Here is a 16,951-nt window from a genome sequence, read left to right on the forward strand (position 1 = left end):
CATGTCGGTGTGCGGCGGCCCCGGCGACGCGGCGGCCCCGCGGCTGCGGCCCCGCGCTGCCCTGATGGCGCGGCGGCCCGAGCTGCTGTGCGGCGCGGCCATCGTGCTGGGCTGCGCCTTCCTCGTCGCCCTCAAAGTCACCTGCAGGTACCGGCGGGGGAGGGGTCGGGCTCGGCCAGGGGGGAGCGGCCGCCGGCCCGCCGCCGTTCCCAGAAGCGGTGCTGCTCCGGGGCCTGGGGCAGAGCCGCCGGCGGGGCCCGGCGGGCCGGGGTCGCCCCGTGGCGCCCTGTACCCGCTGAGGCCGGGCCGCGTCGGGCGCGGGCATCCCCGGGCTGGGGCACGGACCCTCCTCCCGGGCCCCACCGCGTGCGGTCCCCAGGGCAGCTGCGACCGGCCGCGTGTCGGAGGGCGCCGTGTCCCTCTCAGCGGGATGGCAGCAGGGCGGGCAGGGGCGATAAGAGCGTGGGTGGGGAGGGAGCGGAGTGTTTTGAAAAGACATCTGCCCCACCGGGGGTGTCGTGCTGTGGCTGCAGATTCGCGGGGCTACCCGGTCCTGAGGGCAGTATCAAGATATACAGGGCAGTGTCTGAGGGTGAACCAGGCTCTGCTCCCTGGGTCAGGAGGAACGGGCAGGAGCTGATGCCCAGGAAGTTCCACCTGAGCACGAGGAAGAACTTCCCTGTCAGGGACGGAGCACTGGGACAGAATGTCCAGAGGGGCTGTGGAGTCTCCCTCGCTGGAGGTATTCCAGAACCATCTGGACAATCCTGTGCCGTGTGCTCTGGGATGACCCTGCCTGACCGGGGAGCTGGGACCGAAGGATCTACTGTGGTCCCTTCCAGCCTGAGCCATTCTGTGGCCCTGTGACAGGCACGTTGTTGGGATGGAGCTGCTTTTGCTCATCTCCAGAGATAACTGTGGCCTCGTGCTGCCGCAGAAGGGCCGAGGCGGCTCTGGGCTGCAGCCCTGCCCTCGGTGTCGGTGGGGGCCAAACCAGTGTGCCTGGCTCGTGTGTTGATGTCATCACCCCCTTTGCCTGCACCTGCTTAGGACAGAAAGATGTTCCGTGGTTTTCCCTGCCAGTCTGGTGGCGTTCCTCTTGGGAGCTGGGACTTCCTTCTTTGCGAAAGGCTCTCCAGTTCCTGTTTACCCAGAGCTGGTGTACGTGGAACCAGCAGATGTTTGTACTGGAGGGGCTGGGAGGGACGGCAATGAAAGGTGAGCACAGGCTGCTTGGTTCTAGAGCCTAAACCAGGGTCTAAACCTTCTGGGTGGGTTTTAGGTCAAGGTGACTGTTATGTGCTCCTGGTCATACTATATTAAGAACACCTCCTAATTTTGAGATTAGGAGAAGGCTACAAGGTACTGATTATGTCGCTGTTCCACAACATCTGACAAATTTTTGTTCCATGAAATACTTGATGCACGAGAATGCTGAAAAATGCTAAGGCCTTCTTTGCTACCTATCCACAAAGGGTGTATTGCTTGAATCAGAGTGAATTTTAAGTCTATGAATGAGTGCCTCTGAGTAGCTGTGTCTCCATTCCAGGAGACTATTTCACAGTGACCAGATAATGCAGATGAAATTGTAAAGCTCTTGCCATATTTCAGAATGTATGGTGAAGGATTTCTGGATGTAATCACATCCCTGGTGTTAAACTGCTAAGAAACTAATACTTTTTTTAATACATACAATGATGCTTCCTGCTCTCCTTTATTTAAAATGTGCATATTCCTCTCATTTTACTGCTAGCTGTGTTTGAAAGCTCACAGATGGAATGTGATTGGAATGTGGTTCTCACCACCCTGTAATCTACAAGTTTGATTAAAGGGGTTCGGCTCTTCAGATTGTAGTTAAATAGACAAACTAATACCAAGTAGGTGTTCCCTGTTTGGTTGCTGTCAGAAATTCAGAAAATTCGGGTGTAAAAATTCCTTGTGCAATTTGGAGCATGGTTAATTCCACGCGTTAACTATAAATACAGGACATAGTTTCTCACCACATGTCAGGGTGATTTACTAGCAAGACACAGCACCCGGGTGTATGTACTACCACTGCTCTTACAATATATAACTTTTGAGGTAAATGGATGGGAAGTACGGAAAGGAAGAATTCCTGTACTGGAAGAGGCAGTCCATTAGTGGGATTTGAAGTCTTGTGGGTTTATAGGGACTCAAGGAGTAGCCAAATGAGACCTGACCTAGCATGGGTTGTTATGGAAAGCCTGTGATCTAGAACCAGAATTATTTATGGCACTATGCAAATGTCTTTGAGACAACCCCACTCTCAGGACTGTGCAATCAAAGGGGCTGCTGGTCCTGTCAGCACTTGCATGTGCTTCCCTTTATTACCGGGGTGTTCTCCTGGAAAATTAAAGTTTCTGTAGGCTCTGGCAGCAGCTAAATAACACAATCAGTGTTTTAATAAACAGTTTGTGATTGTTATGTTTGTGTAATCGTTTCTTACGTGATCCTCAGTTTATATGCGTCTAAATTGTAGGGGTTTTCTTAAGGAAATCAGTCAAGATCCTCTATTATATGTTTGGTATTGCAGAGGAAGACACTGCTCAGCAAATCTCCTTAACAGCTGTTAGCTATTCATTTATTATGTTTTGGGTTTTAATAATTCCTGGAGTTTTTATCTTATTTGAGGGTAGTTATGTAGTTTGTGACTCATTCATGTCATGGGGCTTCTGCTGATGTGGTCTACCCCTTCTTGCAATTTGGAGTCAATTCATTATCTAATTTTTAAGTCTTACGCTGTAATTCTGGAATCAATCATCCTCTCAGTAGAGGAAGCAGAGGTTTTAAAAAATATTGAGGTTGTCTGTTTTCATTAAACTAGATGGAGAGGAGAAATTCGAGCTGCTGTCTGAAGAAGTGTGCTTTCAGCAGCTGATCAGCCTGTGTGTGCCAGAGCTCATGCTGGAACTGTGTCCTGTCCAGCTGGCAGGCAGAAATCATGGCAAGAAGCTGCAGTTTGGAGAAGCATGGGGTGCAGGAATGGCAGGGAGCCAGAGGTGTTGGTTGTGAGTTGACTGAAGAACTTAAGGGTTGGGAAGGAGGTGCTGGGTTGGTGGTTGGGGGAAAAGGGAAGGAATGCAGGTAGAAGTCCATAGAAGAAAGTAGATTTTTGATGGTGTGTGTAAAAACATAATGTTGCGAGTGGAGGAATTAATGAATTATAAACAGGAGGAACCATTTAATATTTTCAAAAATTTGATTTTGCAGATTTGATTTTGAAGCAACTTTCTCTTATATATAAATTCTTAATTTCTATAACTTGTGATGTAAACGGGGGACAATTCTAAAATGTTAAAGCTTAAGTGAGTAGCCTGGAAATGAGAGAAAAACTACAGTACAGTTTTTTGCTGTATTATAAAGACAAAGGTACTTCTTAAAAACTAGATAGATTGTAAAGTTTGAAGCTGTGGCAGAGTTTTTAGGAGGTTGCTTAATACATGAGTTTGACAGTATTCAGAGCTCAATAGTTTTATCCCAATTACTAAAATTTTAACCTGAGAAGGATCAAATATCAGATAAGAAAATTTTTGTATTAGTTTTTTATTGCAATAAAGGAAATGCACAGTCTTTCCTAAAACTTCTAGTCCCATTATGAACCGTGGCAAAATTGAGCATGACAGTGTTGTCCAGTTTTCTGTTTGGCTTACTCTAGTGTAAATATAGCGAATGAAAAATTGTAAAGTTAAGACAATATAAAAAGAGAGTATGATCATTCACTTTCATTTAGGGCAGATTATGCCATAGAAACTTCTGAACACCTTGGAAGTCCCAAACTCTGGGTTGTTTGATTGCTGATTGGATAGAAGGGGTTTCTTGAATATTTGGTTTATGTTCTTACTTACTGGCAAATCTAATTTCTCTTTTAAAACTTCATCTGTCGTAATCTCTTTAAATGTAGACTCTCTATTAGTTGATACTGTCCTTAAACATTGTTTTGCCCTGAACAGTTTGCAGTCCCTGCTCTGATCAGTAAAATAAACCAGTGCACAGTTAGATATCTTTTCCTACGATAATATAAAAGCACAGAAGTATAGAATACTGCAGAACAAAGCGTAAGGCAGGATAATAGGCTCTGTTTATATAAACAACACATCACTAAATTTTATGACAATATCTCTTTTCTTATCAAGGTGCTGTTACCTAAAGTACAGGTGTTAAAAGAGGATAAGGCCAGGGAAGAAGTCAAAAGAAATCACTCTTCCTGGTAATTTTAAGCTCTACAGCAACCAACCATAAGAGTGTGAGCTAACATAGCCATGAAGACAGTGCATGGTATCAATGTGTGACTTTCTAAAGCTTGTGAAAGGTCATCTTTAGATTTTTTAAGTATTTTGTGAAACTAACTCAGATAACATAAATTGTAGTTGTTTTGTATAAGTTTCTAGAGTTTTGTCATTGCGTGACAGTTTTGCTAAGAATAACACTTAGGGCTTTGGGCACACTTTTTAAACTGCTGCTGTACAGTCTCAATAAGCACTCTTCATTTTCTTCCTGCAGCCGAGCAAAAGATGTAACAATGCCAGCGAAGCTTCCAGTGAATTTTTTCTCCACAAGATCTCCAGTCATTGATCTTTTTCGGGGGCAGTTAGACTATGCAGATCAGCTCCGGCAGGATTCAGAAATCGTGCTGTATTTCTTCTATGCTCCGTGGTGCGGGCAGTCCATTGCAGCAAGAGAAGAAATAGAACATGTGGCCAGCAGATTGTCAGACCAGGTAACTCCAGAGAAGATACCAGTCTTAAATATGACCTGATAGCTTTTCAGTGTTCAAGCTGATGCTGATTTCTGTCTTCTCATGAGAAACAGTAGGACTTGAATGCTCACATTTTAGGGAAACTCATCAGTTACCTTAATTTTAATTAAGCAATACACAGTGGTAGAATAAATGGAGACAGCATGTGATTCCTGCTCAGTTGTCTGTTATTTCTGCTTTTGAATGGAGAAGCCTACAAGTTTCTTGTTGTAAAGTGTTTTCAGATTTATTCACTTGCCTTCAGACAGAAATTCTACAGAATTTGCTTCCAGTTCTGGGATCCTTGGAGACACTGGTAATCATACAAAACCTGTAACTACAGCAGTGCTTTCAAACAGTTGGGTGTCTGTGAGCACTTCACAGGCACAGCTGTCCTCAACCTCCATTTGTTGAGCTCCACTCTGCAGAAAAAGTAATTAATGTGGGTTATGATTAAATTAATAAATTTGAAGGATTTAGATTAAGAAGTGTAAAAGCTAGAAAGAATAGTGACCAAAAGGATTGTTGTTGCAAAATGACAAAAAAGAATTAAAAAAAAGGTCTTGTCTGTGACAGATATGGAATACTGAGTTGAAAAGGCCCTGAAAATATCAGATTAAATGGATTGGAAAAAGTACATCAAGTACATCTTGGATAAAGTAGGTCACAGTAATATACTTTGTTAGCTGTGAATTTTTACTTGCTTTGCAGGTGCTGTTTGTGGCTGTAAATTGCTGGTGGAACCAAGGGAAATGCAGGAAGCAGAAGCATTTCTTTTATTTTCCCGTGATACACTTGTACCATCGGAGGTAAGATTTCATATGTGCAGTCTAGGCTTTTTATTGTTGTTTAGGGAAACAGAGGTATCATATAAAGTGCTGCATTTTGAAAATGTTACATTTCTGGCTTCAGTAAAAAGTTTTTAGGTAGATTCTAGGTGAGCTCATCCTGTATGCTACTCAAGTGCCAGGTAGGGCTGTAACTGTCAGTTAAATGACATGCTGGGCAATTCTTCATCCTTATGGAAATTTTGGGTTGCCTCTTCCTCTTTTGTAAGTGCTGCTTTCAGTGAAAATAATTCAGAGTTACATATTAATTTCAGATGTCTGCTTGCTCTGTGGATGGATTGTAACCACTGGTCCTAAGTTATGACAGCATTAAAGAATGTACCTAAGGGTTGTTGAAGTTATTGAAATTTAAGTGCCTATTTAAATTGCAGTACATGCAGAGGACCTTGTTCTAATTTTGAACTTTGCACTCACTTTTTTATTCCCCCAAATTATTTTATTCCCCCAAAGCTACAATATCATTGTATAAAATTATATATATATATATATATATATATATATACACTCTCATTTTAATTTTTTTAGTATTTGTATGTATTATCCTTTTTTTTTTCTCTGTGTGGAACAGAAGGTAATGAAACACAGTTTCTAACACTACATAAAAGCATCTATCCCTTGTATTTTACTTTTTGTTTTGCTAATCTTGAACTACAGCTCTCTTTCATTACAGAGGCTGATTTTGTTTTTTGGAGGAATTTATGCATTGAGGAGGAACAGTCCTGGTCTTTGTTAGCTGTACTTGTAATAGACATGAGACACTGGCATAATTTGAACTGTAATGAAAGTACCCTACAGTCCCACTTGGACATTGACTGAAACTTACTTGACCTTGAAATTACAACACAGTAGATGGATGCACTTGGTGTCATCAATAACCTTAAACAGAGTTATAACAAGATGAGATGTAAATTCCTAATGGTATTTCATAAAATCCTGAGGGGCAGTGCACCTCTCAGGCCTGAGGTACTAAACCTCACATGTGGTGCCCTGGGCATGTGACATGTTGAGCAGTGAGTGTTGCTGTGAAGACAGAGGTTTGTAATAAACTGATGTAGAATGTAGAATGATCTTGTGGGCTCTAGGAATCACCTCATTTTGAAGCACCTCAATACAGGTATGTCAGTGTGAGTTGGGTATTTTCCAGTGTGTCTGTATGTACAAGCTGTATTGAAAATGCATCACATGGAATTCTTCAGTGGAAATGGACTAATTCTTTATGCTCATTATGTTTGATTTCATTTGGGACAACGATGCTTTGTCCAATCCAGTGATAATTAGGAGGAGAACCTCTGGAATTTGCAGCTGCAAGCCCCAGCCCACCTTATGTTTTAGCACTGCCTAACATTGTGTGAGCTGTTTTATCTGATGGCTGGGGGGAAGCTGGAGCTTTGCTGAGTCTGTTCAACAACAGTGCAGCTGAATTTGTCCCTGCTTTACTGATTGCTGCTCATAAAAGCCTGTGTAAAAATATTAGCCCTTTTCAGATTGAATGTGTTTGAAACACTGAAAAAACAAGGGAAAACAGTAACTTTTTCAGATCTGTGTTTTTAAGTCATGTGTGTTTACTTCAGAAAAAGTAGAAAGATACATATATGGTTATGTAAGTTATACTTGAGTTTTACCAAGTTCTTCAGTGGGACTCAGAAGTGGTCTCTATCCCTCCATGCTCACCAGCACTGCCCCTTCCACAGCTACTCTGGTGCTTTCCTCTGGTAACACACCTCCCTCATCAGTTACAGAAGCCACGGGTAAAACACAGAGAACAGTTCCCCAGAGGCTGAGCATGCTGTATGTAACTCCTATCTACCACCCCCAGGAGGGACTCTCTACTGTTAATTTAAGTCTTAATGTTCTATTATTTTTTTTGGTACTAGTTTTGGACCAATTGAATACAAAGGCCCTATGAGTGCTGTTTATATTGAAAAGTTTGTTCGCCGGGTGATGACACCACTACTCTACATCTCGTCTCGATCAAAATTACTAGATTTCCTCTCAAATTATGAGGTACTTGTCTCTCTTCTCTAGCTTTACCACTGTGGTTCAGAAAGAGTTTGACTTGTTCAAGGATTAAATTTGATCTGCTCCAAAGTACTAGTTTATTTTCAGGATCCTGAAATCAGTTCCCTATAAATTTGTTAAAATCACAAGAGTATGAAATGACAGATTCATCATGTTGGTTCCCTGTGTAGTTGCCATTATGCTTTAGTGATGCTCTGACTTTACGTTAGTATGTAGAGACAACATTCAAAGTTATTACTTCACTAAACTGTTACATGCAAACAAAAAAGAAGGGAGAAATCTTTTCACAAAAATCTTGCAGTCCAAGTTTGGACAGCATTTGAGAATTATATAAACATTACTTTAACTTTTAAAGAATTGTAGGCTTTTCTAATAGGAGAAGTCTTTTAAGTGAAAACAAATGTGAAACCAGTTGAAACAAGGACGCCTAATCACTTTGTATGCAGTAACTTGATGATTTTAATCCACTGGTACATGGTGTTTTTTTCATTTTGGTCTCTTGCGTTCAGGGGTGTCAAGATTGATAGCAATACTGGTGGAATAATAACTTCTAGCTGGACAAAATGTGCTTACAATAGAGCCATTTAAAATCCCTTTATGACTGTTGATTCTTCTAAGTGCACAGTGCAGAAGTACCATAATCTTATTAAAGCCCAAGCTGGTAGAGTACTGTGGAAAACCTGATCAACAAATCAGTGCTGTGGCAGTAGGCACAATATGGGAGGGACCCTCCAGTGTCTGGGACCTGGGCAGATCCTGTGTGAATGATGCACAGTCAGTGCCTGGTTCTGCTGCAGGATGGAGCATGACTGGAGCTGTTCAGGGTAGGGGACACACACTGGGAATTCTCCTGGGTAGGGGCTGTGCTGTTGATGCCAGGAACTATTGCTGGGTTTGGTTTTCCAGTGTTTTAAGTGGGGACTGTGAGTTGGGACTAGTGAGTTGTGGGCTGTCTCTGGTGCTGATATTTTCTGTGATCACAAGCAATGCTGCTGTCCTTCCACTGCTTCAGTTTTGCTATTCTAAAATTCTAAAACATTCCTTTGCCTCTTACAGAGATTTGAAGAAAACCGTGCTTGGTTTTTGGTTTCTGTTATTTCTTAGTAGACTGCAGAAGGTAACTAATGAGCATATTGTCATAAGCTCAAATTTGCTTTACTTCCACTGGAAAAAGACTAAGATAAAAGACAAATTTAGGGGGCAACAATAAGTATTTTAAAATAGTGCTTAGCAGTTGAACAGATATTTTTGTTTCTTCATTCAGACTTCCCCCCTTCCTGTGCTTGAAATACTGTGGCTCCAAGTGCTGAGCTGCTGTTTATGTTCGGCATTTGTTGGGTCTTTTTTTCTTTTTTTTTTTTTCTGAAATGACCCAAGAACAGAGGCTGTTCTGCCATGTTGCCTCGCAGTCATTCATGCTTGAGGTTCTGTCCCAGACCCTGGCTCCAGGTGCTCAGTGTCTTTCTTGTCTCTGTAAGGTTATGCAAGAGGGAAAGGAGGGGATACAAAAGTAACAGATACAGATAAGATGAAAGAAACAGAATTGTTTATGAAGATGGATGCAGAGAAAACCATAGACACAAAGGAAAAGTTAGTTTTAAACTAGAAATAGGTTGTTCCATCACTTCAGTCAGAAATATGAACTTTTACAGTATTTTCTATGCAAGTTGGGAAATCGATACGTTTTGTAGGACAAGACACAATCCAGGAGTTAGTCCTGTGTTTAAGAAGTGAGAAAGTTTGGGGAATAGAGTAGATTATGGGAAATTAGGACATCTGTGGCACAAACTAGTTGCTATTTTGAGACTAGTGTTCTCCTAGACACTTGGTTAGTGTCTTCCTCTGACTTTTGATCTTCGCTGTATAAAAAATATTAATTTTTAGCGGAAGGGAAAGGACAGAAGACTGTCAAGGATTGCTGTTGGGCACTTTGGCCACTGTCTGCTGGTGGATCATGGTTTTGTGATTTCACTTAAAAGCTAATTAATTTCAAGCTCGAAATAATTTGAAAGATTTGTATTATCACTGTCTAATTTTCAGTCCTGTGTTCTGGTAGCAAATGGGTTCTGCAAACTAGAAGAACTGCTGATGAACAGAATCCAGATAACAAACACCTCCTGTTCTTACATTTACTTGGTCTTTGTTCGTTCCTCGACCTCATTAGGACTGTCGTGACATGCTGTGTTGCTCTCACTAGAGGGCGGTCAATCCCAAGAAAAAAATCTGTTTGAAGACTCGATCTGGCAGTCTCTGATACTATTTGAGGTTGTTTTCGTTGGGGTTGTGGAATGATACTAGTGTAAAACTAGAAATTGATAAGAATTAATTTTTGAGAGCAAGGAAAATGTGCCATTTGGAAAGCACTTAAAATCTTGGAATGCTAAGGAACATCTAAGTTAAATGAGCATAAAGATGTGCAGTTCCTTCCATATCTTGAAGTACCTGTGAATACCTGTGATCAGATTTATTTTGTTTTCTTAGCTGCAGAGATATAACAGCTTCATTTTAATCCCAACTGCCATCTCTCAATCCTCATCTGACTGCCCTAGCTGCTGGAAATGTCCTTGGCCTCCTGAGGCACAGAGGAAGAAACAGGAAACCAGTGTAGTAAGACAAAAAGCTTCACTCGTTTCTGAAAGTTAAATGTGCTCAGGAAATTAATAATTTTCTGGCTTCAGGAGCAGTAGGAGAGGAGCTAGTCTCTCTAAGAGGTGGCTGCTGTGTCTCTTAACATGAGGTCAGCTTTCTGCTTTGCTCTCTTTGTGCAGGAGTGCTTCCTGAGCATCAGCCAGCTGGGTAGACACAGACAGAGATTCAGCTGGCTCTTGTGTGGTCCTGTGTTAAATGGTGGTGTGAAAATTTGCGTTCAGGTCTGGGTTCACAATGATTTTAACATAATTGGAAAATTATGTTAAATGTGAATTTAATCTAGTATCAGTCAACAATTTCTTTGCATTTCTACAGTCCAGATTTAGTAGTATGTAATATTGGTTCTTCTCTTCCCCAGAGAAGACATGTTCCTTTCTTCTTGCTGTTTTCCTTCCCATGTTCACAGATAAAATGAGGCAGGAATTCCCTGCCTGCACAAGTCTAAGAGTCTGAAAAAATCACCTCCCTTATTTCAATGCAATATTGCCAAAACATTTTTTTTAAAATTACAAATTGGGATAGAAGTAACTGGAATATTAAAACTGTTTATCCAATTGTAAACTAATCAGTAGCTTTGGGATTTTTCCTATCTTCCGTTCCCATTATTTCACTTTTTTTTGGCCTTTAAATTTCAAAGCTTTTTCATTGCAGTCATTTAATGCTGCCTTTGTACAACTCTTCAAATCAGCTATAGTTTCAGTGACTTCCACTAACCTTTGCAAATTTTGTTTCTCTCCCTTTCCTCCCTTTCCTCCCGTGCTTATAGAAATATTGAGCTACTTGAGTATCAGTACACATCCTGGCTAGCTGTCTTTGGCAGCTGAAAAACATTAATTTCTAACTGTGTTTTGTCTTCCCTAGTAATCTGGAAAAGGGCTTTCCATATTATTTCTTTTCTTAGTTTCTTCAAGAGTGGTTGGTAACTTCTTCTAGACTTCAGGGAATTACAACAAGCTGTGTTGAGTCATCCACATGCTTGCTTATTTCTTCCAACATCTGTGATAGGTTTGAGGTATGGTTCAGTAATAAAACTGCTTACTTTTTTCCAATAGAAATTACTAATCTGAAAATCTCATTCATTCTTAAAGTTCCCATGAACTTGCAGTTTGGTAATTGTTGAAATGCTTGGTAAGTCTGTTATTTGATTTAATTGCATCCCACATCACTTTCCATTGCTGTGGTGTAGAGACCAAGCAAGAAATAGGCTTCACTACAGTTAATGATTTTGTATTTCTATATATGAGTTTCATTAGGAGATAGCACTAAGAAGTCTTCACTGACATCCTCAGGTTTGCTCCAAAGCCCTTCCTGCAGACACTTGGTTTGACATTTGGTTTCAGACAGGGGCTGGAAATTGTTTCATGGAAAGAAAAGCTCCAGCAAACTCCACTCTAGCAATGCCCATGCTCCTAATGCTCCTAAGCACCCCTGTGCCATCTGTCAGTGTTTATTCCTCTGACTTCAGACAGCAGCAGGTTTAGCCGATTACTCCTAAGTGCCCACATGAAGATGGGTACCCAGAACTGCACACCAGTGGGTGCCTGCAAGCAGCTGCTCAGCAGTAACAGATTGGTTGTAGATGTCCTCCTAAACTGTTTGCTGGCAGCTGTTACTGAGTTTTGGAGGGTCTTACATGAAAGAAGGTTGGAGTTGTTGCTGTCCAGCTCTTCTTGGCCTACTTGTATTCCAAACCAAGAACCTCTTGTTCACATTGAGGTACCTCTTCTGTGAGACTTGAACATCACTTTGTACAGAGCAAGAATTGTCATTAGTTGTAATACCTGGAAGACCTCAGTCTTGTTAAAAACTTCATTCTTACAGACAGGAAAACGTTCTTGGCACTTGGGAAGAAATACAGTATTTTAGTCCCTTTCCTCATGTGTATAATTGCACCCTGTAACAGGGCAAAAACTTTTAACTGGTCTGGGATGATGATTAAAGGGACATTAATTAACTAGATTACTGATTAGGCATAGAACATTAGTAAATACTAGTATATATAATAGTGTAGTATATATTAGTGTATAGTAGCATATATTCTCCAACTACAATTTTTTAAATTGAAAAAACCCTTTACAAAAATTATCTTTGGTAAATACAATTCACAATCTGGAAATCTTAAGCTTCTATCAGTGTAAAGCAGAACTGGTAGTCTGAATCAGAATGTTACAGTTTAAATCATGTTATAAATAGTTCTGCATCTGACTTCTGGCTTCCTGTCACATTTTACTGTCATTTTGACTCTCCTTTCATTCACAGTTTGGTGTCCTAAATTCGCTTGGTACAGGATTACTATTCGAAAATGGTCCTAGGAAATGGGAAGCTAAAATTTTTATTATCTTACCTGTCTCCGTATTTTGGTTCAGTTGGATGCATTCGAAGTTTTTTTAGACGGGATTGTTTCTTTTTACTGTCTTAGTTTGGAACTAAGAGAAAAAGATCAACATTAATTACTAACCTGTATGTTGTTTAAAAAAGAACACTGACTGATATTATTTTGCTCTGGTTTTTTGCTACTATTTTATTTCTATTTTTGTTTTTTTCTTGGTAATTATTCTTGTGGAAATTCCCTAATTGCTTGTAACTCATTTTTATTATTGATAATTTTCTTGGGGTACCTCATGAAGAATCTTTATGAACAAGGATTTTATACTTAGCATTCATTCATGAAAGAGAATTCCTGCCTAAAAAGAGAATTCATGAGCTGGAATGGGCAGTGTTGTTATTGGTGAACATCTTTAGATTGCTAATTCATACGGAATTAGATCAGTGTGTTAGGCTGATATGAATAACTGAATTCATATTATTAATAATAACAGGTAAAATGTATGTTCATGTTTTAAAAAGAAATTTTAAAAATTATATGTAGAGCCAAAAAAAAAAAAAAAAAAAAAAACCAAACCCAAAATGCAGCCTCTGAGGTACCAAATGAAAATCCTCATGTGAGGATGTATTTGCCACACAGATGGGTGCTAGGTGAGTCTGGAATCTTCTGTTCCACAGCAGTCCCTGGAGTGCTCTTGCTTTGTGTAACAAATGCCTTCTGTGTGCACTGGTGGAACTGAGAAACAACACCAAATGCCATTACTTATTCTGTCATGAAAGTTTATTAAGCCAGTTTGAGTGATCAATCAAAAACATAATTAATAGTAATTTTTAATGGATTATATTTTTAAAAATTTAAAATCAAAGCTTAACTGAAATATTGGAACAAGAAAAATCTAGAGTGTGTACCTCTTTTTTCAAGTCAGCTTCTCCCAGGTTCTCTCCTGAATTTAATAGGAAGTCATTCACCTGGAAAAATCAGTAGGCCTGTTCTGGGATGAGTCTTTTAAATTTGGAAGTGTCTGTCTGGCAATTTGAAGAGCTTTATGAATATGCAAGTGGGATATGGAGTTCTCCAGATTTTTGTGCAGTTAGTCTCTCACTGGCTCTTGCAGGATATAATGAAAGAATTTATGGTGACTGTAGCTTAAAGATGGGATGATCACTTACCTTAGCAATTCAAATGTTCACACACAAAGTGTGTGAATTCATATGTAAATACTAATTGTGTGCAACATAAACAAAGCGTTACTGCTTAAGCCCTTTATACTCTGAAAAAATTATAATTGATATTCCAATTCTAAAATAAATCTTTATGAGTCGTATGGTTTTTATCTTGGTGCTGAAACCGATTCAAAATATAGTTGCAAAGCAAATATTAATTGTTTTTTGTGAACTTCAACATGGGAAACACCATTAGAAATGTAGCATCCATAAAGCCCCTTTCTCTTACATAAGCTTTTGAATGACAGTTTCATTGTTTGAATGAGAACTGATTTCGATTCAGTCTTTTAATATTAAAATTTTTGTTGCAGCATAAAGTGACTGCTCTTCAGTAAATGTTGTCTTTTGTGTTTACTGTAGTCCCATTTATTTATACTTGAAAATAGCTTAATTAACTCTAATTCTTATTGTTTCAGCCTGGAGTTGTGGGATTTTTTGAGTTCAATGCTTCACCTCAACCGCCTGGTTATTTAACATTCTTCACATCAGCATTACATTCATTAAAGAAAGGTAAAAGCTCCATTTTCATAATTTAAGGTGTCTGTGAATTACGTCTAAGTGCTTCAGTAGTTTTTTGCAGTATTTTGTAACTTAGGAGTTAATCCCTTCTGAGTGTTTCTTGGTGTTGATGTAACTGTGAGACTGTCTCATTACAGTTGAGGACTGCTTACATGAAAAGCTTATGATGTGATCAGGCTGGATACACCAGGATAGAGTTCCCTCAAACCCCCACATGTGTAGCTGCAGCCCATCCAGGATCCTAATCAGACTCACAGTTGTTTAAAGTGAATCCAGGAGTCTTTTTCCTGTGCAGTGTCAGAGGGATAGGATGTCCAGTGTCACTGGGATAGGATGGGCTGGGCTGTGTCAGCCCTTGGTAACTGAATTCAGTGATGCTGTCTTGGGTGGAGTTACAGAGCTGCTGCAAGGACAGCAGTGCAACAACTCTTGTTTTGCACTGGTAATCTAAAATACAAACACTACTGTTAGTGTTTAAACAAGCAACCTTTGTGATGATTAATACCTTCTTTTTGGGTCATGAATTTGGGATAGGCCATTCTTAAAGTTAAAAATTAACATGTTGTGTGAATAGTCCTTCCTGTCAGCAAATGAAGGAGATTAATACTTATTTTTTCTTATTCATACTAATTTTTTACTGTGCCACTGATGTGATAAAGAACCTGTTCTATATTTTGTTCTGTGATTTTCATATTTGTATGTTGTATTAGTTCTTTACAACATAAAGATAAGCAGTCTATCTTTACGTGTACATATTTATAAGTGTGGGGTTTATAAATAATATGTTTACTGTAAATGTACATCATGTAAACAATGTTCATGCCTTTGCTTTATGTGCATCATCTTGGCTTTTGATATTCCATAAACCACAGCAAGGTGCATCTGTGATACTAGATTCTGTATTTCCTAAGAAAATGGATAATTTAGACAATTGAGGTCACACAGACAGGACTGTATGCCTCAAGTGCAGAAGGGGAGCACATTTGTGCTTCTTGCCATCTTTCTTCTGCCTTAATCAGCAGTGTTGGCAGTTGCTCTTCACAGATTTCTGTGCCTTTACACAGCACTGTTGTGTGTTCTGGTTCGAGGGTGGTGTTCCAGGGGAGCTCAGTGTGTGTAATTGTATTCAAAGATTGCAAATGTGCCCTTTCAGATTACCTTGGGACAATCCGCTTTGGAGTGGTCACAGACAAACGTGTGGCAGAGGAGATCTCCCTGGTGCACTCTGGCACTGTGTATTTGCACAGACATGCTAACACATCTCTTGTGAGTATTGCTCTGTGCTCTAGGGACTCTGATTTGGTACAGGGATGCTCAGGGATCAGAATAGAAAACTGCTTGAATGATGATCTTGACAAAGATTTTGTGGGGCGATAGTAGGAACAGTGAAAACTTCCATTTTGGCTTAAATGTATAACATGGTACTGATTAGAAAAATCACACAAATTAAATTAATTGAATTTATAATAGCTCTTAATCCAGGTGCCCTGCTTTTTGAAAAGTTAAGGCTGAAAATACTAACTTTTGGAGTTACTATTTGGCATAGAGACACTGCCTATACGCGCGGGCACCATGAGTGTAAACTCTGTGAAGTTAGATATTGTGATGTGTATTTTATTCAATTGAGACTAAGGAAAGCAGGGATATTTTGGGTGAAATAACATAAAATACATTAAAATTACTTTTTAATGCTAATTATTTAAGATAAATTTACCTTAATATGTTAAAATTGATCCTAGAACCTGTGAGCATCTTTTATGATATATTTTCTTCGCATTCAGGAATGAGAAATATCAGTTTTAAGCGTAGCCTTGATGTTTGAATCTTAAAAAGCTAATTTAAAATGAGTTAATATGGTGACTGAATAGTGGAAAAAATGTTCTGACATTCCATATATTAAAATATGTGATGATACCAGCTTAGAGCTCATTCACTTGCAAAGAAAAATTGTATTATTGAGAAAAGTCAGGATTATAAAGATGTAGTAAAAGAAAGAGAAGCTTCCCTGGTAGAATCCTTTTTGCTTGTGGATGTTACTATAACCTGATGAGCATTTTGAAAGCTTTCCCAAAGGGAAAAGGTATAGGAAATGAATGCTGAAGTTTGCTGACACTCATTGCATTTAGAAAGAGAGTTCTAGTCACTACAGTAACAATGCGTGCCGTACTGAAGAACTGCATTTGTTACGAAATGAAGTGAGAACAGCTCTTTTTCCCCCTCCAAGATCTATCCAAAAGACATCATGAACTTCACTGCTGAGAACATTTGCAAGTGGGCTCTGGAAAATCGGGAAATGCTCATACGCTGGCTGAGACCACATGGTGGGAAAAGCCTTCTTCTAAACAATGAGCTGAAGAAAGGACCAGCACTTCTCATATTTATACCTTATAATCCCTTAGCAGAAATTCATCCTCTCTTAGATGAAGTAAGTGAAATTTTTTTTTTTTACTTCAAAAATGCTAAAACTTGAGAGCTGTAGTCAGTAGTCTGAGTTTAATTGTGACAGATACCTCATTTTATGTCACTGTTCCAAGTATCTGGTTTTGTTCTAAACCACTTTCTCAAGCCATATTATCACAACTCCCTTACACTGGTTTGCATCTCACACAAC

The 16,951-nt window shown here is 39.7% G+C and overlaps 1 protein-coding gene across 3 annotated transcripts in view; it reads left to right on the forward strand.

Annotated features, from left to right (window-relative positions):
* Nucleotide 1: 1 nt before the first annotated feature.
* TXNDC11 (thioredoxin domain containing 11) overlaps nt 2-16,951 on the forward strand; it is a 30,187-nt gene continuing 13,237 nt past the window's right edge. The window contains exons 1-7 of one of the 3 annotated variants that reach the window (XM_062503274.1): nt 2-147; nt 4,522-4,738; nt 5,468-5,565; nt 7,479-7,608; nt 14,238-14,331; nt 15,494-15,606; nt 16,565-16,765. In XM_062503274.1, the coding sequence (XP_062359258.1) occupies nt 2-147; nt 4,522-4,738; nt 5,468-5,565; nt 7,479-7,608; nt 14,238-14,331; nt 15,494-15,606; nt 16,565-16,765 (999 nt within the window). Of the gene's footprint in view, nt 148-2,962; nt 3,106-4,521; nt 4,739-5,467; nt 5,566-7,478; nt 7,609-14,237; nt 14,332-15,493; nt 15,607-16,564; nt 16,766-16,951 lie in introns of those variants that run through there. The other 2 variants (XM_062503275.1, XM_062503276.1) reach the window with 2 other exon arrangements.

This window comes from Cinclus cinclus, chromosome 16, assembly GCF_963662255.1.
Source record: "Cinclus cinclus chromosome 16, bCinCin1.1, whole genome shotgun sequence".
NCBI classification, from domain to species: Eukaryota; Metazoa; Chordata; class Aves; order Passeriformes; family Cinclidae; genus Cinclus; species Cinclus cinclus.